This window comes from Scyliorhinus torazame, chromosome 8 (assembly GCF_047496885.1).
Source record: "Scyliorhinus torazame isolate Kashiwa2021f chromosome 8, sScyTor2.1, whole genome shotgun sequence".
NCBI classification, from domain to species: domain Eukaryota; kingdom Metazoa; phylum Chordata; class Chondrichthyes; order Carcharhiniformes; family Scyliorhinidae; genus Scyliorhinus; species Scyliorhinus torazame.
The window spans coordinates 172936752-172960155 of record NC_092714.1 but is presented as its reverse complement, the minus strand read 5'-3'; the positions used below and the strand labels follow the sequence as shown (position 1 = coordinate 172960155).

Genomic DNA, 23404 nt, shown 5'->3' with positions numbered 1-23404 from the left:
TTTCTCCCTGTGTCTGCGTGGGTTTCCTCTGGGTGCTCTGGTATTCTCCCACAGTCCAAAGATGTACAGGTTATATGGATTGGCCATGATAAATTGTCAGTACACAAAAGGTTAGATGGGGTTATTGGGGTAGGGAATAGGGTGGGGGAGTGGGGTTAGATAGGATGCTCTTTCAGACTCAATGGGCCGAATGACCTCCTTCTGCACTGGAGGGATTCTAATTTTCATCCCTGGGCTTTTGGTCTCCAGCAAGTCCCGAGTCATCGTCCCATCAGAGGTTTTGCTGGAGCAATCCCGGTGGTCACAGGTGAGGTCATTCAGTAATTGAATAAGAAATACGCCAACTGCGTGTCTAAAGACCCTATTGGCTGCTTTTTCAATCCCCATTTAAACATTTGAACTGACCGCTCTGCCAGTCCATTAGATGAAAGATGATATCGCGCAGTGCGAATGTGGCGAATGCCATTATGCCGCATAAAAACAGCAAACTCCTTGCTGGTGCCATTGTCCGTCACCAGGACCTCCAGAAATCATTGGTTGCAAAACGATCCTCGGAGCTTCTCGATTATGGCCTTAGACGCCGTGGAAGTCGTCCTGTAAACCTCCAGCCACTTGGGGTGGGCGTCCACAATTATCAGAAACATGGAGCCCATGAACAGTGCAGCAAAATCCACGTGGGAGGCAAATCCATGCACGGCCTGGCCATTCCCAAGGGTGGAGAGGAGTTGATGATGAAAGATTCTGAAATTCCTGGCACACCGAGCAGTTTTTTTTTACAATTCTCTCAAGGTTCCTATCGATACCCGGCTACCAAATATAGCACCAGGCTAACGTTTTCATTTTTGAAACTCCGGATGGCCAGTGTGCAAAACCTGAAACGGTGCTTGCCATCTGTGGGGGGGGGGGGGGGGGATGACCACCTGGGAATCCCACAATATTTCTCCATGCTCCAAACTCAGCTCGGAGAACTTCTGAGTGAAGGGTCGCAGAAATGGTGGAAAGGCCTACTTTTTACCGCAATCAAACTACATAAGGCGAAGTTTCGCCAATGCCGGGTCCTTCTGCATATCCGAGCAGCCGACACCGGTAAGGTGTCTATAAAATTCAAAGCCGCAATCACCTCATCCGCCACAAGTAGAGACAGGGTGCTCGCGGGCAACGGCAACTGGCTGCAGGCGTTCACACCGTGATCTTGATGCTCGAATGGCATTGAAAAGTGAACTCGGAACTGGCAAGCAGGAGTGCCCACCTCTGGATCTTCACTGCACAGCAGGCGCTTGCCCTCCTGGAATAGGCTGAGTAATGACTTGTGGTCTGTTATGATAATGAAATGTTTACTATAGACGAATTGATGGAATTTCTTAATTCCAAAGAAAACAGCAAGCCCGTTCGTGAGTACCGGCGCTCACCGTCTGCCAAGGTCCTCAAGGCAAATGCAATGTGACATTCCGTACCGTCACTCCACTCATGGGCCAGCACTGCCTCAATACCATAAGGGAAAGCATTGTACGTTAAAATCAGGGACCTAGTCGAGTCATAGTGCGTCAAGAGTTGTTTGGAAGATAGTTGCCTCGTCCTGAGACGAGCCTCAGCACCATTTCTAGTCTTTCCACAACAGCACATGTAACGAGGCCAATAGGGAAGCCAGATTTGCGATAAACTTTTCATAATAATTAACGAGGTTCAAAAAGGACCGGAGTTCAGTGTCGTTCCTTGGAGTGGGGGCCCCCTTTATAGCCCAGACTTTATCCGCGATTGGGTGCAGCCCATCACTGTCCACGCAGTATTCAAGGGAGGTCATTGCCTTGGCACGGAAAACATATTTACTTTGTTTTAGTCGAGTGCCCATATGAAACGACGGATTACCCCCTGGAGATTTTCCATGTGCTCCTGTTCCATGAAACTGGTGATAAGAACATCATCCAAGTAGACAGCCACTTTTGGGAAACCCTGTAAGATGTTCTCCATCACTCTCTGAAATATCGCAGGGGCCTATGAAACTCCAAATGGAAGGCGTGTGTATTTAAGCAATCCTCAATGTGTATTTATCGTGGCAAATTTTCTAGATTCCGGGTCAAGCTCCACTTGTAAATACGCGTAGCTCATATTGAGCTTTGTAAACGAACAGTCAATGGCAGCTGAGCATCTAGATCCTCCACCTGGGGCATCAGCTAGCGGTCAAATTGCAAAGCCCTGTTTACAGTCCACTTGAAGTCCCCACACAGCCAGACGTTTTATCAGGTCCCATTACAGGCACCACCAGCACAGCCCATTCCCCAAACCGTACGGGTCGGTGACTCCTAGATCTTGCAACTGTTGCAGTTCTGCATCCACTTTAGGAGGTAGCGCATAGGGAACCAGCCTCAACCGGAATTACCGGAACTGATCAGTAGGATTGACATAGACGTGGGCTCTGGCACCCTTAATCCTCCCTAGAGCGTCATGAAAAACCTTTGAATATTTATTCAACACGTCGTAAAGATTGCCGGAGCCCACTCAAAAGATTTGCTGCCAGTCGAATTGAAGGACCCTCAACCAGTCTCTTACCAGTAAATTTGGACCTGTACCATGTACAACCACAAGGGGCATGCGGACAGCCTGCTGTCCATATGCCACCGGCATCACGATGGTCCCCACAATTTCTAATGGTTCCACTGTATAGGTGGTCAATCGAGCCTTGGTATCCCACAAGGTCAGCGGTATGATTCCCAGACGCAATCGTCAAAAGATGTAGAGGTCCACAATGGAATCGGCAGCCCCCAAGTCCACCTCCATTGGTACTGGGTGTCCATTAAGCTGCAAAGTAATCCAAATCGGTGCGACCTTTGGAGTCGATACACAGTTCATCTGCATCAAGCAGTCATCACCTTTGTCGCTGTCCTGTGTGTCCACAAAGCCTTTGTCACGGCAACAGCTGCTGCTGTCGAAGGTGATGCCGGTTGCGCCGCACCGGGCAGTCTGACCTTCACGAGACCCTCGACCCCAATGGCGGTTAGCTCTCACCATCCTTCTCAGGCAGGTATCCCACCAGGCTGCAGAACATCCGTAAACCAAACTCTGCCACAAACCTGCCTCGGGGATTCCTCTGCTGGAAGAATTCTGTCTGGATCCGCACTGTCCTGTGATCGATGTGGAGTCTGCATGGAAAGGTGACCCAAGCTCTGCACGCCATAATCAATGGGCCCTTGTAGTTTCTGTGCATCCTTCTCTGCATGTTCGTGAGAGAGAAAAGGTTCAATGGTATGTTTTAAATCCAACTTGGTTTCCACTAACAAGCTTCTGTTGAGAGGCCGAATTATTGAAATCACCTACAAGTCTGTCCTGTAACATTTCTGCGAGGGATGCCCGAACTTGCAGTGCTCAGCCAAGCGCCGGAAACAAGTTGGAAAGTCCATAACCGACTCACCAGTATTGCTGTGTGAAACCGGTACCGTTGCATAATCACAGACGGTTTGGGTCGTAGTGTCTGAAACCACTGCCACACGCTCATCGAACCCAGAATCCGGTCCAGTCGGGTAGCCAAACTTTTGATGATTCCAAATGTCTGGGCCCCGCAGGCGGTCAGAAGGAGAACCTTATTAGTCTTCCTCCAATATACTATTTGCTTGGAAGAAGTACTGCATGCACTCTGCATACCGATACTGTGGGCAGCACGGTAGTACAGTGGTTAGCACAGTTGCTTCACAGCTCCAAGGACCCAGATTCGATTCCCGGCTTGGGTCACTGTCTGTGCGGAATCTGCACCTTCTTCCTGTGTCTGCCTGCTTTTCCTCTGGGTGCTCCGGTTTCCGCCCACAGTTCAAAGATGTGCAGGTTAGGTGGATTGGCTATGCTAAATTGCCCTTAGTGTCCAAAAATGTTGGGTGGGGTGCTCTTTCCAAGGGCTGGTCCAGACTCGATGGGCTGAATGGCCTCCTTCTGCACTGCAGTTTCCATGATTCCCCCAGCCCCGCATCGAAGGCATCCAATTTACCGAACAATGGCATTTAAATTTAAAAAAATTATAGTACCCAATTATTTGTTTTCCAATTAAGGGGCAATTTAGAATGCCCAATCCACTTACCTGCACATCTTTGGGTTGTGGGGGTGAGACCCACACAGACACAGGGAGAATGTGCAAACTCTTCATAGACAATGACCCAGGACCGGGATCGAACCCGGGTCCTCGGCGCCATGAGGCAGCAGTGCTAAACACTGTGCCACCGTACCGCCCTAGCATTTAAAATTATACGACATACCGCACTCAATACGAACATCCAGAGGATAGGTGAATCATCGGGAAAGTCCGTGGCTTCTGTAAATCCTCGTCGCCAATATAATAACTCATAAGGAAGCTGTCGTTAACGCAGATTAATTTACTTACACAAGTATGCTTAATGCAGCATCTCACTCCCAGTGCATTCCGAGTTGCAATGATTTGCTCTGTCAGGCCCTGAGTTGGGCCTGCATTTATATCTTATGACTCCTAACGAGTCCCAGGTGGTTGATCTCTGGCCCCTACTTGAGGAGCTCATACTCCACGAGACCCACACAGAGATTAATGATTGTTTGCACAAGGTTCTCGTGGGCGTTATAACAGACTACTTATCAAATATTTGCTCAATTGACGTATTTATTTGTGGCATTAAAGGGCTGACTTTTATGACCCCAGATGGCAGGCGATTGTGGTGAGTTAAAAATCAGGTGCATAGCAGGGACATCATTTCCATCATCTGCCCACCCACCCAGTAGCAGGTGACGCAGTGCTTGCCACTGGTCCAACTGAGACCACTATGAGATCCTTAAGTAGTCAATTAATGGTCATCTAAGGGACTTCTCCAGCCATCACTGGGATTCTACCCTTGGATGGGGAGGCCGGCACCAAGTGCCATGTTTCACTGGGTGGATTGGTGGTAGGTCAAGCGTGAGCCACCTTCTCTTCAGGCCCTATGTCCGTTGGAATCCACTCTCTGAAGGCTTCCCCATCCCTAAGCCTGTCCACCACGAACCCCATGTCTCTGTCAGCCTGGCACCAGTAAGACCCCAGACTAGCTTTGCTCCAGGCTTCATCACGGCATGCTTCCCTCAGGAACTTGCGTTAATCCCAGCAGAGGTCAGTGCTTCTGGTGGCGCTGCTAGGACCAGAGAGCTGATGGGTCTCGGCAACGAGATTTCCTCCCTAGTGGGGAAAACATTCCTGGGAAATGTCACAGAATGAAAATATGGCGTTAAATTTCCGCCAAGTTTATCCACCTTTTGTCTTTAGAGCGAGATGTTAAATCTGACCACCTCGGAATACGAACTTCCCGGTAAATGGAGCGGGTCCTCCCCCTGAACAAGGGGAGCCTCTCAATATAAAAATCTCGACCTGGGTGCATGTCGAGGAGGGCGACCCTTTGGGGAGTGGAGAGATTTGCAATATGAGAAATAAATCTGTGTTCGTTTTGTATCCAAATGTGCGTTCCTGAGTGGTCACTTCGTCAGATTGTAGTGTCTCGACCAATATTAATTCCTCAATCAACGTCATGAAAAAGATTATCTGGACATAATAAAACCCTGCTCTTTGTAGTAGTTTGCTGTGTACAAATTGGCTGCTGCGTTTCCTACAACTACACTTCAAAAATATTTCATTGCATGTAAAGCGCTTTTCTGTTGTTCTATCGAAATGCAAGTCTTTCTTTTCCCATCTATACAAAAGGGAATCGATTATCTCTGTTGTGCTTCTACCAGATTTCTTAGACAGTGTCCTAAGGGAAAATCAGTTATCATTGAGACATTACACACATTGCTTGTGCACATTATACTTGCTTTATCATTGACTACATGCTGCACAGACAGGTGATCATTAAATAGCTAAGCAGGTAAACCTCCCTTCTCCAGCCTATTCATCATGACGCAACACCTTCAGGAGAACAGGAGAGAAAGGTTAAGGTAAAAGTTTGGAAAAAATAAACAACTGAATTAATTTGAATCTGGTATAATTTACTCAGAAACAGTAATTACCATGTGGGTCAGCATCCATAAGGGCAAAAACTGGGATGTGCAGCATATCCCACAGTTTCCGGACCATCAATCTGGTGTTTAGATCTGGTACTCCTTTACCCTGAAAATCAATCAAGATAATAGGATGTGAAAAAGACAAAAACATGTAATACATCTTATTGAATGATTTGGCTAACATCCTTTCAAGCAATATACGTGTCATTACCCTTTTCTGGTTGATTTTGTGATTCACTACATTATCCTTTTTTTCATTAAAATAATGGATGTCAATGATGGGGACTGAAAGTCTGCCTTATTGTCCCTAGTGTCAGCATCAAGCGCCTCTATCATGTACCATAACTCAACAGTAAGATTTCCCCTGAATTTTAAAAAACACCACTGTTAATTTAGCAAATCCACATTAAGCTTAAAAATTAATAGTAGGAGTTTGTGCTTTTTAAAAATGTGTTCTGGGGATGTGGGTGTTGCTAACTGGGCCAGCATTTGTTATCCATCCTTAATTGCCCTTGAACTGAGGGGCCTGCTAGGCCATTTCAGAGTCAACCACATTGCTGTGGACAGCAGATTTCCCTAAAGGACATTAGTGAACCAAATGGGTTTTTAACAATGAATTGACAATGCTTTCATGGTCACCATTAGAACTTTCAATTCCAGGTTTTTAAATGATTAAATTCAAATTCCACCATCTGCCGAATTCAAACCCGGGTCCCCAGAGCATTACCCTCGGTCTCTGGACTATTAGCCCAGTGACAATACCACTGTGTCAGCCTTCCCTTAGTTCATGCTTATGAGCAGTTAGGTTCAGGCCATCCAAACACATTTTGTATTGAAATTCTTATTGCCACAAATGGCAAGAAACTTTCATGCCATTAGTTAGCGTCAGACTGCATCCACATTCGAAAGGGGAAAAGGCAGTCTGCCATTGTGCCATCCAGAACAACTGAGTATGTAACTCCTCCTTTCTGCTGCTGCCTCCATTTATAACAGACAGTCTACACATTAGACTCACCTATTTCTAATCAGTAGATGTGGATACTGGAAGGAGAGCCCTTGACATAATAATTATATATGAGATCCTGGATCAAGTAGGTTTGATAGATAGGATAACTGACCAGTGTTATGGGCAAGGCTACCTCTGGGCTACCATCGCCCAACTACGTCCTGCCCAGAAACTCTAATCTCAACAATTACCACCTTATTTTTTTAAAAAATCATGTAATTCATTATACATTGTAATGTAATAATCGTAATGTAATGTAATAATCTTTATTGTCACAAGTAGGCTTACATTAATATTGCAATGAAGATACTGTGAAAAGCCCCTAGTCGCCACATTCCAGCACCTGTTCAGGTACACAGAGGGAGAATTCAGAATATCCAATTCACCTAATAGCACCTCTTTCGGGACTTGTGGGAGGAAACCGGAACACCCGGAGGAAACCCACTCAGACACGGGAAGAACGTACACATTGAAATTGTTATGTTGACATTTTAATAAAACTGACCTCAAGGTAAGGTGAGCAAGGCATTGAACTTTCAGGACAAAGTGTTTCCAATCATCAGCACTCCCCAGTTACCCGTTCATTGATGCTTAATTTGGGTTCCATCAGAATCACGTGATTCAAACATTTATACATGAGCTGAATTACAGAGGTAAGATTGACTGCTCCTAACTTCAAGGCAGTACCTAACCTGGTATGGCACAGAGCTCAAAACTGAAGTCAATAATGATATGGAATTAGCAAATACATTTCAATTGATAATTGTGAGGTGTTATATTTTGGTAGGAAGTATAAGGAGGTCACATATGCTTGGATAATTGGAGAATAAATGAGGTATGGCAAAGGGAACCAGGCATACAAATGCAGTCTCCAAATTAAGTTACACAGGTTGCTAAGGCTATTTGAATAAGCAAAACAAGCACTGGGTTTTATTTCCAGAGGGACGGAATTGCATAGCAGAAAGGTTGCCAGTTGGAGAGTCAGAAGGAGCCCAAGTTAGTTCTTTTAGACAAGGGCTGCAGAATGAAGTGCCACTCGGGCACTTCTCTTCCCCGGAAAACAGTGTGGTGGGTCATTGAAGGCAGAGTTAGAAAGATTTTTTATAAACAAGGGAGTCAAGGTATGGGGAAAAGACAGCAAACTGGAGATAAGGCCATAACCAGATCAGCCATTTTTTTTCTTTTTAAAAATAAATTTAGAGTACCCAATTCATTTTTTCCAATTAAGGGGCAATTTAGTGTGGCCAGTCAACCTAGCCTGCACATCTTTGGGTTGTGGGGGCGAAAACAGGGAGAATGTGCAAACTCCACACGGACAGTGACCCAGTGCCGGGATCGAACCTGGGACCTCGGCGCTGTGAGCCAGGAGTGCTAACCACCGCCACCGTGCTGCCTTTGCCATGATCTCATTTAATGGCGGTACAGGGTCAAAGGGCCACAAATGGCCTACTCCTGCTCCACTGTTAGAAGCAGTTATCTGTTGGCTGATTGGAGGATTTCATAATCATAAACTTCATTGTAGTCTGCATTGTATTGGTCCTCCATCGCAGTCAGTCAGGACCAACGCGCTTATCTTATTCTGTCAGTTTTTTGACAACTCTACTGTAAGATTCAAAGATGTTCGATGGCCTGCCATTAGACGTTTCAGATCTGCATATTTAGGAGGCATTGCCTCAACACATTCATTGATCTGGCTCAGAATACAACTTTGGGAGCTGCAAAGTCTGAGTTCCTACCTCTTGTTAAACAGGAGAATGTGAACCTATGTATTTTCTCCAGTTCTGTGCGTAAGCAAAGGTGTCTTTGAATTATTTTTAAAGTGGGTTGTGATGTTTTTCCCCAAACCCTTAGATTGTGTAATCCAATTTAATAATAACTCACAATAAGTATGTGTTATTAACTCATAAGGTTAGTTTTGTAAGGGCCCCGAAGAATCCAGCACGAGTTTTAAGGATACAAAATAATAAAGTTTATTTACAATAACAATATATACATAGTAGTAGCAGTAACTTCCCTTGCTACCTTCTCCTTCCTCCTGGTTCCTGGACTGGCCAGCTTATTTATAGTAGGAGTTTCTCCGCCCCCCTCATTGGGAAAGTTCATACTCCCATAGGATTGTGGGATAATCATTAGTCCCCAGCCAATCGTCAGTAGGCAGGTTATAACATCCCTCCCCCCCAAAGTCCAAGGAATCCACCGAAGGCCCTGGCGAAGGAAGGCGTCGAACTAGTTTGGCCGCAGGCCGGACGCCATTTGCACGCGGCGCTGGATCAGGCGGCGTATGAGACGGAGACCGGCGCTTCCGTGATGAACGGCGCGGTTGTACATCCACGGCCTGTGGACCCGAGGATTCCCCCTCTGATTCATCCTGTGTCTCCATCTCGGAGTCAGAGTCTGCTGCCTCCGTCATGTCAGCGTCTCTGTCCCCATTCGGTCCCGTCATGACCTGCGCAGGCTTTGAGTGAGGCACCAGTGGAAGATTTGGAGGACTACCTTCCCTTGTTTCTGGTCTTTGCCGCTGTTGAACTGAGCTCCGGGGGCGGGGAATCTTTTGCGGGGATGATCTTCTGGACCGGACGTGGTCTACATGTTTTCGCTGGAGACGACCCTGGGCTTGCACTTGGTACGATATAGGGCCCGTTTGGCGAAAGATTACCCCAGGAACCCATTGGGCACCACCAGCAAAATTCCGAACGAATACTGGGTCACCGGGCGCAAACTGCCGAATCGGACGATGCTGAGACAATCCCGGTCCCTGCCGTTCTTGTGTGCGGCGTACTTTTGCGCCAATGTCCGGGAAGACCATACTAAGGCGGGTGCGAAGTCTCCGGCCCATTAGGAGTTCTGCGGGAGCTACCCCAGTCACTGTATGGGGGGTGGTCCTGTACGTAAACAAAAACTGAGCCAGTCTCGTGTCCATTGATCCGGAAGACTGCTTCTTTAGGCCTCTTTTGAATGTTTGCACTGCACGCTCTGCCAACCCATTTGAAGCCGGGTGGTAAGGGGCAGTGCGGATATGGCGGATGCCGTTCATCTTTGTAAACCTAGCAAACTCCTCACTCGTGAATGGAGTGCCATTATCCGTGACCAGCACCTCGGGGAGGCCATGCGTGCTAAATGATAAACGCATTTTTTCAATTGTTGCGCAGGACGTTGTCCCCTGCATCTTATGCACCTCCAGCCATTTGGACTGGGCGTCAATTAGTAGAAGGAACATGGATCCCTGAAAAGGGCCTGCGAAATCTGCATGTAAGCGTGCCCAAGGCCGCCCTGGCCATTCCCAGTGATGTAGGGGCGCGGCCGGTGGAAGCTTCTGATGCTCCTGGCAAATGGAGCAGTTTTGGGCCACCTTCTCAATGTCGGTGTCGAGGCCTGGCCACCAGACATAACTCCGGGCCAACATTTTCATCTTGGTCACGCCCGGATGCCCATTGTGCAAGTCTGATAATATCAGCTCCTGGCCTTTTTCCGGGACAACCACACGCGTCCCCCACAAGAGGATGCCGTCTTCCACGCTGAACTCTGACAGCTTGGAGGAAAATGCCCGTAACTCGCCTGGGAGCTGTCTATGCTGCCCACCATACAGGACTATGTGCCGAACCTTTGACAGGACTGGCTCCGTCTGGGTCCACTCACGGATCTGTGATGCCGTGACAGGCAAGGTGTCCATAAAATTTAGGGTTGCGACCACCTCACCGGTCGTGGGGGTCGACATGGGGCCGGTCGATAAAGGCAATCGGCTCAGTGCGTCGGCATTTGCTATCTGCGTACCTGGTTTGTGCTCCAGAGAATACTCGTATGCAGCAAGCAACAAAGCCCAGCGCTGGATCCGTGCAGAAGCAATGGGCGGTATCGGCTTATCCTCTCTGAAGAGTCCCAGCAGGGGCTTATGATCAGTCACGATAGTGAAATGGCGGCCGTACACATACTGGTGGAAGCGTTTCACCGCGAAAACCACTGCCAGGCCCTCCTTCTCGATCTGCGCGTACTTCTTCTCCGCTGCAGTCAATGTGCGGGAGGCGAAAGCTATCGGTCGCTCGGCCCCGTTCTCCATCTTGTGGGACAGGACAGCCCCAATACCATACGGGGATGCATCACATGTGACGAGCAAAGGCTTTCCCGGATCATAGTGGGTTAGTAACCCAGACGACGACAATTGTTGCTTTACCCGCCGGAAAGCGGTTTCTTGCGGCTGACCCCAAACCCAGGTGTGATTTTTCTTTAGCAGCAGGTGTAAGGGGGCCAGCGTAGTTGCCAGATTGGGGAGGAACTTCCCGTAATAGTTTACGAGACCGAGAAAAGAACGAAGATGCGAAGTGTCAGTCGGGGTGGGGGCATGTTGAATTGCACGCACCTTCTCTGCGACGGGGTGCAGACCCTCGCGGTCCACCCGATAACCTAGGTAGACTACTTCTTTTGCCTGAAATACGCACTTTGTGTGACGTAAACGGACTCCAGCCTCCGAAAGGCGTTTAAGGACAGCCTCCAGATTTTCCAAATGCTCTTGCTCCGACGTCCCTGTAATCAACACGTTATCTAGGTAGACAGCCACACGTGGTAAACCTCTCAAAATGCCCTCCATAACACGTTGAAAAATTGCGCAGGCAGAGGATACTCCAAAGGGCAACCGTGTATATTCATACAGGCCCCGGTGTGTGTTAATTGTTACATATGGTCGGGAGGCAGGGTCCAGCTCCAACTGCAGGTAGGCGTGACTCATATCTAATTTTGTGAATGAGAGTCCGCCTGCAAGTTTCGCGTAGAGATCCTCTATGCGAGGCATTGGGTATCGGTCGAGTCGGGAAACTGTATTCACTGTAAGTTTATAGTCGCCACACAAGCGAACTGCGGCATCTGGCTTCATTACTGGCACAATTGGTGCTGCCCAGTCAGCAAAACGGACAGGCCTGATAATACCCAAACTCTCCAAACGAGTGAGCTCCCCTTCTACCTTCTCGAGCAAAGCGTAAGGCACTGGGCGCGCCCGGAAATAGCGCGGTGTGGCTCCTGGTTCAACTTGGATACGGGCTACAGCCCCTTTTATTTTCCCCAGACCAGGCTGGAATACCTCTGGGTATCGTCCTAGCACCTCAGTCAACCCTCCAGAAACTGTTTGGAGGATGTGCTGCCATTGCAACCGCAAATGGCGCAACCAGTCCCGACCCAACAGGCTGGGCCCATGGCCACGCACTACGATAAGTGGGAAACGCCCCTCCTGGCGTCCATAGACAACAGGGGTCATTGTAGTTCCTGCAATGTCCAGTGGTTCCCCCGTGTAGGTGGCCAACCTGGCCTGTGAGTCAGTTAGTGTAAGGGTCTGTATACCCTGCTTGATGCGGTCGAATGTCCTCTGGGCGATCACGGAGACCGCTGCGCCAGTATCCAACTCCATCTCCAGCGGGTGGCCATTGACCCATACTGTCACCTTAATGGGGGCCACACGGGGAGCTGCCACACAATGCAGCTGCAGGCAGTCGTCCTCCGTCTCCACGTCCTCAGGAGTGGTCGCCGCAGGTTCATCCACATGGAAGGTACGGCCTCTGGGCTGGTCCCAGTTACGGCCCCTGGGCTGGTCCCAGTTTCGGTCGGAACGACGGCGCCTCTGGCGTCCCCAGGACCGCCGTCCGCGACGGGGTCGGCGCCTACAAGTCTGACACGGACATGGCTCCTCATCCATTGGCTCTGGAGAAGGCTCCCTTCGGGGAGGAATGTCCGATGGCCACTGGCGTCGGTCTGGTCGTTGCCTTGCCCAAGGTACCGCAGGAGTGCGGGGGGACGTTTTTGGGCGGAAAGGGTTTCGCCCCAAGGCATGCACTTCCATTCCCTGTAGCTCCTGTACTCCTCGCTCTGCGCTCTCTCGGGACAAGACTATTTGTATTGCCTGTTGAAAAGTCAATGTTGGCTCCGCTGACAACTTTCTCTGGGTGGCCGCTTTGTTAATACCGCAAACCAAACGGTCGCGTAACATTTCTGACAAGGTCTCACCATAGTCACAGTATTCCGCAATCCCGCGTAGCCTGGATAAAAAATCAGCAAGGGATTCTCCAGGGGTCCTCTCAGCGGTATTAAACCGGTAACGCTGGACTATCGTGGACGGGGTTGGGTTAAAGTGTTGCCCCACTATATTCACAAGTTCGTCAAACGTTTTGGTGTCCGGCGCAGCTGGGTACGTAAGGCTCCTAATCACCCCAAACGTATGCGGCCCGCAGGCGGTGAGCAATATGACCACCTGGCGCTCGTTTTCAGTGATATTGTTTGCCCGGAAATAGTAACGCATCCGTTGCGTGTACTGGTTCCAGCTTTCCAGCGCAGCATCAAAAACATCCAAACGTCCGTACAGAGGCATGGTATAATAGAAAACAACTTCCAACCTGTATCCAACAAAAATCCAGGGAGGTGGCTTCAGCAGTGTAGACAGCTATTCACTTTTACCTTCGTCGCCAGTTTTGTAAGGGCCCCGAAGAATCCAGCACGAGTTTTAAGGATACAAAATAATAAAGTTTATTTACTATAACAATATATACATAGTAGTAGCAGTAACTTCCCTTGCTACCTTCTCCTTCCTCCTGGTTCCTGGACTGGCCAGCTTATTTATAGTAGGAGTTTCTCCGCCCCCCTCATTGGGGAAGTTCATACTCCCATAGGATTGTGGGATAATCATTAGTCCCCAGCCAATCGTCAGTAGGCAGGTTATAACAGTTAGTTTATCCACATTCAAACCTGGAGGGTAAGTGCTTACAAGCACACACACACACAGTAAGGATGTATAGAAAAGAGGAAGATTTACAGCTATGGGCAACAAAGATAACGGAACCACCAAAATTAATAATAGTTCAAGTGATTTCTAGAGTCCAAGAATGCAAAGTCGAAAGGGTGTTTCCTTTGTGGATGCATTTCTGATTGGAAATAGCAACATGAAACAACATGAAATTCTGGAACAAAGGACGTTGCAGCATGATGAGCTTTCTGCGCTTAGGCCACTTGGCAGGTATTAGAATCATAGAATTTAAAGTGCAGGAGGCCATTCAGCCCATCGAGCCTGCACCGGCTCTTGGAAAGAGCACCCGACCCAAGGTCCACACTTCCACCATATCCCCATAACCCAGTGACCCCACCCAACACTAAGGGCAATTTTGGACACTAAGGGCAATTTAGCATGGCCAATCCACCTAACCTGCACGTCTTTGGACTGTGGGAGGAAACCGGAGCACCCGGAGGAAACCCACGCACACACGGAGAGAACGCGCAGACTCCGCACTGACAGTGACCCAGCGGGGAATCGAACCTGGGACCCTGGAGCTGTGAAGCAATTGTGCTATCCACAATGCTACCGTGCATTGATCTGAGACTTTAAAAATCAAGTAGGCTTCGGGGAGTTGACAGATGATGGCCAGTGCTTGGTTAGCTAGGCTGCTCGAGATCCTTCCAGTCAGTGTTAAAACAGCATCTGTGGTTTTCTCAATTCTCAAAGGAATATAGAGGTTTCAAAATGGTCACTCAAGTTATGTGACCTTCTTACTCCAATGATGTCAAATGCGATGTTTATCTTGTATCTGGAACTGGCTTTGGTTTCAGGACTGCTAGTGTCTCTTAGTTTTTGGAAGAGTTACTATCCATGTTGAAGTGCTTGTGTCAGGAAGCCATTGACTAGGCAGACCTTCTGACTCCTCTGGAGATGTAAATTTATCAGAATGCAAATGATGGCCAATGACCCTCTCAATGGTCCTCGACTGAAATGGACACAGACAGTCCAAGGTGTGAGACGTCTATTAACAACTCTGCAGCCATTAACGAGTGTGTCAATATCCCCTGGTTTGAGATTCCACAATGATGAGCTCTTGTAACAGTTGTTGGTAGCTTTTAAAACAAAGGACCAATCCTGTGGTCATCTGGGGCAGGATTCTCCCCTACCTGGCGGGGCGGGAGGTCCCGGCGGGATGGAGTGGCGTGAACCACTCCGGCGTCGGGCGGCCCCAAAGGTGTGGAGATCCGCACCTTTAGGGGCCAAGCCCTCACCTTTAGGGGCTAGGCCCGCGCCGGAGTGGTTGCCGTCCCGCCGGCTGGCATGGAAGGCCTTTGGCGCCACGCCACCGGGGACGAAGGGACTCCGCCGGCCGGCGGAAGTCCGCGCATGCGCGGGAGCGTCAGCAGCTGCTGACCTCATTCATGCGCGGGGGGGGGGTCACCTACGCGTCGGCCATCGCGGAGACCTACACGGCCGACGTGTAGTAAAAGAGTGCCCCCACGGCACAGGCCCGCCCGTGGATCGGTGGACCCGATCGTGGGCCAGGCCACCGTGGGGGCACCCCTGGAGCCCGCTCACGCCGCCTTGTCCCGCCGGTAAGGGAGGTGGTTTAATTCACGCTGGCGGGACCGGCATTACAGCAGCGGGACTTCGGCCAGAGAATCGCCGGGGGGGGGGGCGATTCCCGAGCCGATCGCGGCGCGATTCCCGAGCCCGCCGAATCTCCAGTGCCGGAGAATTCGGCGGGGGCGGGATTCACGACGCCCCCCCCCCCCGGTGATTCTCTGACCCGGCGGGGGGGTCGGAGAATCCCGCCCATGGGCTGGGATTCTCCCCTACCCGGCGGGACGGGGTGTCCCGGCGGGATGGAGTGGTGGGAACCACTCCGGCGTCGGGCCGCCCCGAAGGTGCAGATTTCCCCGCACCTTTGGGGGCCAAGCCCTTACCTTGAGGGGCTAGGCCCGCGTTGGAGTGGTTGGTGCGCCGCCGGCCGGCGGGAAAGGCCTTTGGTGCCACGCCAGCCTGGGCCGAAAGGACTCCGCCGGCCGGCGGAACTCCACGCATGCGCAGGAGCGACAGCGGCATGCTGACGTCATCCCCGCGCATGCGCGGGTGGGGTGGGTCGTTTCTGCGTCGGCCATCGCGGTGGCTATGGCCGAGGCGGAGAGAAAAGAGTGCCCCCACGGCACAGGCCCGCCCGGCGGATCGGTGGGCCCCGATTGCGGGCCAGGCCACCATGGGAGCACCCCCTGGGGCCAGATCGTCCTGCGCCCCCCCAAGGACCCCGGAACCCTCCCGCGCCACCGGTAAGAGAGGTGGTTTAATTCCCGCCGGCGGAACTGGCATGACAGCAGCGGGACTTCGGCCCATCGCGAGCCGGAGAATCGCCGGGGGGGGGGGGGGGGCACCGACCGGCACGGCACGATTCCCGCCCCCGCCGAATCTCTGGCGCCGGAGAATTCGGTGGCCGGCGGGGGCGCGATTCACGCTGCCCCCCGGCGATTCTCAGACCCGGTGGGGGAGTCGGAGAATCCCGCCTCAGGTTTGTAACAACCATCTTTTTGACTCAACAGAAGTCCATTTTAAAAAAGCAGAAACTAATTAACCTTTGATACACATAATTTTAATTTCTATTCCTGTCTTATTGACACAAGTCTGCATCCCATTTTCCGAGTATTTTGAGACCAGCCATAACATACAATTGGAGCCCTGGGCTTCCACAGTATGTGTTTGTGTGACAGTCAGTTCGTAAAACAACATTACATGACAATATGCTAGCCATGAGCTCGAGAGAAGCTTCCGACTTTATCATCTCTCACTCTTTCGTCATTACTCAGTCCTCCAAAAATGTTTTGATCTCATCGTGAAAGAAGAAGATTGTTTTGGGTCATCATTCATGTACTTTTCACTGACTGGACCCCATCCTTCCCTGCAAGCACAGTCAACATTGTAAGTACATTGAAAGCTTCTGTCGTGCATAACAGTAATGTTGGTTTACTTCCGCAGATCGCTTTGCAGGCCTGATATCTTTCCCCTAATATCCTTCTACAACCTGGGATTTCCACCAATTGCAGAAAATAATTTTGCTGTTCCCTCACATACCTACAATACTAAATAATTAAGTGGGGGGAGGGGGTAGAGGTGTCTTGCAATCCAGGAGATTGCATTCTCTCATTTGAGGAAAATTGATGAATCCTTTGCTGATCTTCACAAGACAACTCAGGTATTGTAGTTTCCAGCTGTTCATTTGCTATAATCGATCCTGATTCCTGGAATGGTTAAAAAAGGACTTATCCTTGTACTTCATTAAACTTAAAAACATTAATTACCAATGTGCTGAAACAATGATTGCCAAGCTGTCTGCAAAAAGCTATAACAGAAAAGTAAAAATATTCTGGCACTTACAGTTACAATAATGCATGGGAACAAGTTGGTGCAAAAGTCATCATCCAACAACCTCTGGAAGGTGGCATCTTTTTCCACTACAAGCACAAATTTAGCAGCAGAATTTAAATCTAAAAGGTTAAGGTAAATTAACACACAAACCTAGATGTTATTGTTGGGAGATATTGACAAATGAATTCTAATGCTTCTGTCCTCTACTGTAGCATTAATTCAATTAAAATTGGCATGTCAACATCTGCATTATAGTTATGTACAGGAGCAAAACAATCAACGGCAGGACTTTCTAGGCTAGAGATATTGTGCTAATGGATTGTGCCCCTTTGATTTTTAGGCCCTGCAATTATGCTCTGGGGCTTTAAAATGTTCTTTCTCGGCTTTCCATCCCTGCTTTACTACTTTCCTTAATTCATTCCTCATTTCTTTTACATTTCTTTGTTTTACCTCTTTGATTCCTTTTAAAATTAGTAGGCTTGATTCCTTTTAAAATTAGTGGGTTATGTCTCTGTCAAACAATGGATGAAATAATTTCATTTGAAATAGAGAAAAATGTAGAATTAATATTAAATTTACAAGAAAAGGAAGTATATTGATATCACTTCATGCAATAAATAACCTAAGATCGTATCACACTGATAAATCAATTATCAAGCTATGGTACTACAAACTCAGGAGATTCTATAATAGTGTTAAGTCCTAAATTACGTGGCTGCATTCCTGATTGCGACTTTAAGTGAAATGACCTAAGTGAATCAGAGGTTCCCAAAGAATCAATTTTAAAAACAGAGTTAAATTCCCTCAACTAAATATAAAACACATACACAATTAAAAAATACACTCAATATATAGGTAACTGTACTGTACAGTACTTTTAGATTGACCAGGCTCCATCTAGTCACAGAAGGTAAGTAGTGCAGTTGTCAGCTGAAGTCCAAGAACGACCTGTGCTGACCAACTTTCCCCACTAGATGAAGCCCAGGTCGTCTGTGGGTGTTCAGCACCAGTGGAGCCAAGCGTGGGGGCAGCAGCCACTAGAAGTACAGCAGACTCTGTGTCCTGTGGTAAGGGAGGAAGGATGGGAGGTGAGGCCAGGGATCAAGGGTTGGGAGCGAGGGCAGGAGACGAGGCCAGGAAGCGAGGGCGAGAGTTGAGACTGGGGCGCAAGGGCAAGAGATGAGGCTGGGAGGCAAGGTCCAGGGGCAAAGCCAGCAACGTGGTGTTGCTAACTTTTGGTTGGCTCTTAATTCGTAATTTGCTCTGTTTGTTTAACCTTTGCTCTAGAGTCGCCAGGTATCTTTATACCGCCACGAGGTTCAAGTTCAAGTACTGATCAATAACTCAACACACCAATTAGTAAGATTCAATTCAAAACACATTTATTATATACAGTAAGTCACTACTTATGCATAAACTCTACTTTCTAGACTATTTCTATCACTAAAAGGCCTATACTTAGCTTCGGAATTGGCCCACCAGGTGAGGGGAACAAATGGCCTTTCATTCAGGTCCTGAGTCTGCAGGATTCAAAAGCTGGTAAGGACTGGTAGCTAGGAGCGCCTATCTCGTAGCGAGCGTTGACTGGAGACTTGGTTGGTGCGGCAGCTGGGCAGTTCACTCTTAGGGGTTGATTTGCGTTGTTGAGTGACCCTGCCAAGAAGACCGATTTGAACTTGGGGGCTTTACTTTATAGTCCCCAGGAGCTTCCCGCCCTTCGGGGCGGACCCTGTACCTGGTTCCAAATGATTGGACTGCATTCCGATCACTTGGATCGATTTCTCCAATACTGGAGTTGTTCCCTGATCGCTGGGCGGTCCCTCAATGTCCGTTGGCCTTCCTTTGTCTTGGTTCCTGCTGGCGCCGAGGAGTCTGGCTTGGCCTTACTCATCTGAAGTGTATCAATTGTGCCTGGGAATCGCTCATTACTATGCAGATGGCTGCTGGTTTCAGTGCTGTCTGGTTTTTGCAAGTTCCAATACACAGGATTTCTGCACTTGCTAGTTTTTGCCCGTGTTGGCTGAATTTCCCTGCAGCCTTTGCGGTTTTCCATTTTAAGTCGGGAAGTGGCCAACCCAGGTGGCTATACACCCTCCTTGTGATCCCTAACGCGAAGCGTGAAGGATCACATAACTGCGTTGTCTTCATTCCCTGACCCAGCGAGTACTCTTCCATGGCCTCTACACTGACCATAACTATGCAGTAAAAATTTTAACAAACAATTTCTAAGTAGTGCTATGTCAGACGGGAATATGCATTACAACACAAAAAAAAAAACGGTACCTCTAACTGTCCTCAATAAACTACTCACTAAAACATTCAGTCATATTAACTTCCTAAACAATACAAAATAATAGCAGCATTCACATTTTTCCTCTGGCTTGGCAGTCAAGCACAGGGGTGTACAATATTTCCATTTCTTTATTTACAAAAGATGCAACACAAATGGTCTTTATTGTAGATCAAGGGGTTCGGGGGCCTGGTGAAAACCGAAAATAGGGGATCACATTCTGTATACCGGGGTACGAGCAAGGTCGGCTCTCCTTCGCCATTTCCTCATGCAGATAGTCTGCACGATGCTGCAGGGGGATCAGTGGGTTCGCGATTGCGCGCAACAGAATACACATTATAATGGTGGTGATCAACACGGAGGATGTCCTCATTGTTTTTCTTTCTCTTCTCTTCTTTTCTTTCCTTGGGGCTTCTGGAGTTCTGTGGGATCAAGCATAGTTTCTGTTACTATCTTGGTTAATATCTCGTCTGTTAGTATGTCTGTCCTTTTGTGCCAATTCCCCTTTACAATTTGTCACCGTGTGACTCGGGCTCGGTTTTTAAAAAAAACAAATATCCAGGACAAGACACACTTAAAAATACTGAAACAGTGCGAGCCGTCTCGCAGGTTGTGCGATTTACCATCCAAATGTTTGAGGATGTAAATAGCATAGGGAGGGCAATTTAAGCGTTGCCGGAAAATAAAACAAAACTTTTTGAACCAAAAGTGCCGAAATTAGGTGCGTATGGGCTGCGACGGGTAAGATTTGGATGGAATCCCCGGGTAGGACGGTGACCAATGCCGTATGTGCTCTACCCGAGCGGAGTTGACTAGAGGGGGGTCCTCAGGCAGGGCGGAGACCAATGCCGTTTCTCCACTGCTTGAGCAACCGGCAAGAACGGGCAAGTCATCGTGGGGGTTGCCGTATTGGTTCTACCTTCGAACCAGAAGAGCAGTTATGAATGGGGGCTGGCAAGCTCTCAGCTGTTTCTGCCGATGAGCCTGCTGGCAAGTTTTCATAGGTTTCCGCCGACAAATAAGGCGTGGGGCCGTGGAAAAAATGTTCCGATCTTACATACAACACATAACAATAACAGTAACAAACAACATTAAACAACATGCTGCAGGTTCCATCAGAAAGGACACCGTTTCTCCCAAGCGGTTCCTTTTTAAAACATCATCTGGACACCTCAGTTATCAGTTGCGAACAGGGTCGCAAAGGGGTTCTCGCTTTGGGAGTCAGACTCAAAGTCGTCATCTTCTCCTGGATGCCATACTCTCGAATGTATAAGGGCTGATAGGACAGCATGGTGCGATTTGGGGTCCATCTCGTCGTTCCGGACGAGCCTGTATGAGTGATCGCGGTGCCAAAAGGTGGTGTCTAGTTCTGTGGGGATGGAGTCGTCATTATAGGGCGGTGGTCTTTGGTGGGGTTTGTTGAGGAATGTTATGAGGAAGGGATCACTCGAATGGTGGTCAGATTCGCTGGGTGTGGTTCCTGTTGCCTGGGGATAGTAGGGAGGCGTGCTGTGGCTATTGTCTGAGTCACAGTCGCTGCTGCTGCTGTCTGTGGGCGTTCCGGGGTGGAGTCTAGAGGTCGGGGTGGAGTCGAGGGCGAGTCCGTGGATGTGGTGGGCGTGTTGGGGGAGGGTAGGGATATGTTGGGTGTGGGCGGGGTGTGGTCTGCTGCGTCGTGCATGACGTGGTGTGCGTGGTTGGACTGTGGGCCATATGCCTTAAGCTGGTTAATATGGAACCACGCAGTCTTTCCGTTGGGGTACTTAATTTTATACACTGAGGGGCTACTTTGTCCGCAATGGAGTACGGACCCGAATACTTCGGTGACACGAATGTGCTGGGGTTGTAAATTAAGAGCATGACCTGCTGTCCTACCTCAAACTCAGTCGCATGCACTATCTTGTCGAAACAGGCCTTGCTCTGTTTCTTCCTTGTGCCTAATCTTGCTGTGGCTGCTAGCTGAGCCGTTTTCACATTTTCAACTAACTGTTTGACTGCGTTCTCGTGTGTGAGGGCCGTCACTTCGGGGCTGGTCAAGTCCAATCCTAATAAAAATTCTGTGCCTTTCATGGGGCGTCCGGTCATGAGAGTGTGTGGGGAGTAACCTGTGGAAGTTGAGACAGTATTTCTCAAAAACATCAGCGCAAAAGGGAGGACTGAATCCCAAGTGGTGTTGTTTTGTTGGACCATTTTTCTGAGGGTGGCTTTTATGGTCCGATTCATGCGCTCCACGATACCACTTGACTGGGGGTGGTATGCGATGTGGAATTTTGGGGTAATGCAAAATATCTTGAGGACGTACTTCATGACACGTCCCGTAAAATGGGAACCTTGGTCGGATTCAATGCTGCGGGGGAGTCCCCATCTTGTAAACATGTGGTGGGTTAAGATCTTGGCTGTGGTCTTTGCCGTGTTAGTTCTGGGTGGGAATGCCTCTACCCATTTCGTAAAAGTGTCTATGACGACTAATACGTACTTGTAACCATTCCTGCAAGGGGGCAATGGTCCTATAAAATCGATCTGGAGGTTAGTCCAGGGGCCATTAAAGGGGCGGGTGTGACTGAGTTGAGCCTTCTTTGCGTATCTGTCCGGATTGTTCTGGGCACAGATAAGGCAATTCTCAACGTGGTGCGTTACATCTTCTTTTAAACTTGGCCACCAACAGAGCTGCCTGAGGTGGGCTGTAGTGGGATCAATTCCCTTATGTCCATGACTGACATGGAATAAACAAATCAGTTGATTCCTGTCCTGTTCAGGAACCACAGAAAGGGTGTCTTTTAACACCACACAGTCATCTGTGGTCAGTGCATTTTTAAACCTATCATAAGGTGCTGTAAATTGTCCATTCAAAATCTCCCTGAGATTGCTGTCCTATTTCTGGGCCTGCACTAAATCCTCGATATTAGTCTGCGAGACCTGAACTGCATTCACTGGTGCGCGTTCGGGGGGTGTCCAAAAATGTCCATGCCTGGAACCTGCTTTTACCAGTGCGCCGGCCTTTACATTTCCAGGGGGGGGGAGGAACGGTGGTGGCTGCGAACTTTAACAATACCAAAGGTCCTGTCCTGTGTCTTCTCTAAAATGTGGCGGTGCAATGGGGCTGAAAAAGGGGGGGGGGGTTCCGTCTGCAAAAACAAATCCTTTGCTTTCCACAGCTTTCTGTAAGGCAATTGCAGACATAGAGGCTGTCCGAGTATATGTCTGCTGGGCTGGGGAAGGAATCTGGGTGATCTATAAGATACGCAACGGCTGCTAGTTCTGCCACCTGCGCGCCCAAGTGTCCTGGTAGTTTTAGTGAGATTTCTTCAAGGGCGCGTCCCTGCGTGTCCTCGACATATATGCCGCATCCTGTAATGCGCTTCCCTTCTAATACTGTGGAAGAACCATCCACATAAATCCTTAAAGGTGCACCCGTGTCTGTGTGCTGGGGGCTCTGGGGTGAACTACTTATCTTTCTGGGGGGGTGTTTTCGCAATATGGGCGCCTGTGTTGTGAGATGATTTCACATTCATGGGGGGGTGCCTGAGTACTGAAGGTTATCGGCTAAGAAAGTGTGGGTCTTGGTCCTTTTTACAGTGATGTCCCGTCCCTGCAAAAGAAGGGTCCATCTAGCTGCTCTAATTTGGCTAACTGTACCGTCCTTAAGTCGTCCGTCAAGTAAAAGTTGGGTGGGGGTGTGTTCCGTGAGGATTGTGATGGGGTTTAGTCCAGTTATGGAGGAAAAAAACTGAATTGCCCAGAAAACTGTGAGCAGGTGCCTTTCACAGGCCGAAAATCCCTGCTCCACAGGATCTAAAAGTCTGGATGCGTAAGCCACGGGTCTTAACTGTTCGTGCCATTACTGGAGGAGCACGGCTGAAAGGGTGCAGTCGGTGCTAGCTATCTCTATAGCGTAGCGGGAAAGCGGGTCTGGAACTTGTAGTGCGGGGGCTGCAATGAGGACTCTTTTCAAAGCATCCACAGCATCCGTATGCTGCGGAAGCCATTCCCA

General features: G+C 49.0%; 1 protein-coding gene across 3 annotated transcripts in view; it reads right to left on the bottom strand.

Moving 5' to 3' along the window:
• spo11 (SPO11 initiator of meiotic double stranded breaks) overlaps window positions 1–23404 on the bottom strand; it is a 171377-nt gene that overhangs the window by 46123 nt on the left and 101850 nt on the right. For 2 of the 3 annotated variants that reach the window (XM_072514521.1, XM_072514523.1), the window contains 2 exons: window positions 17133–17242; window positions 5983–6082 (listed from right to left, as the gene is read on the bottom strand). In XM_072514521.1, the coding sequence (XP_072370622.1) occupies window positions 5983–6082; window positions 17133–17242 (210 nt within the window). The remainder of the gene's footprint in view (window positions 1–5982; window positions 6083–17132; window positions 17243–23404) is intronic. The other variant, XM_072514524.1, reaches the window with a different exon arrangement.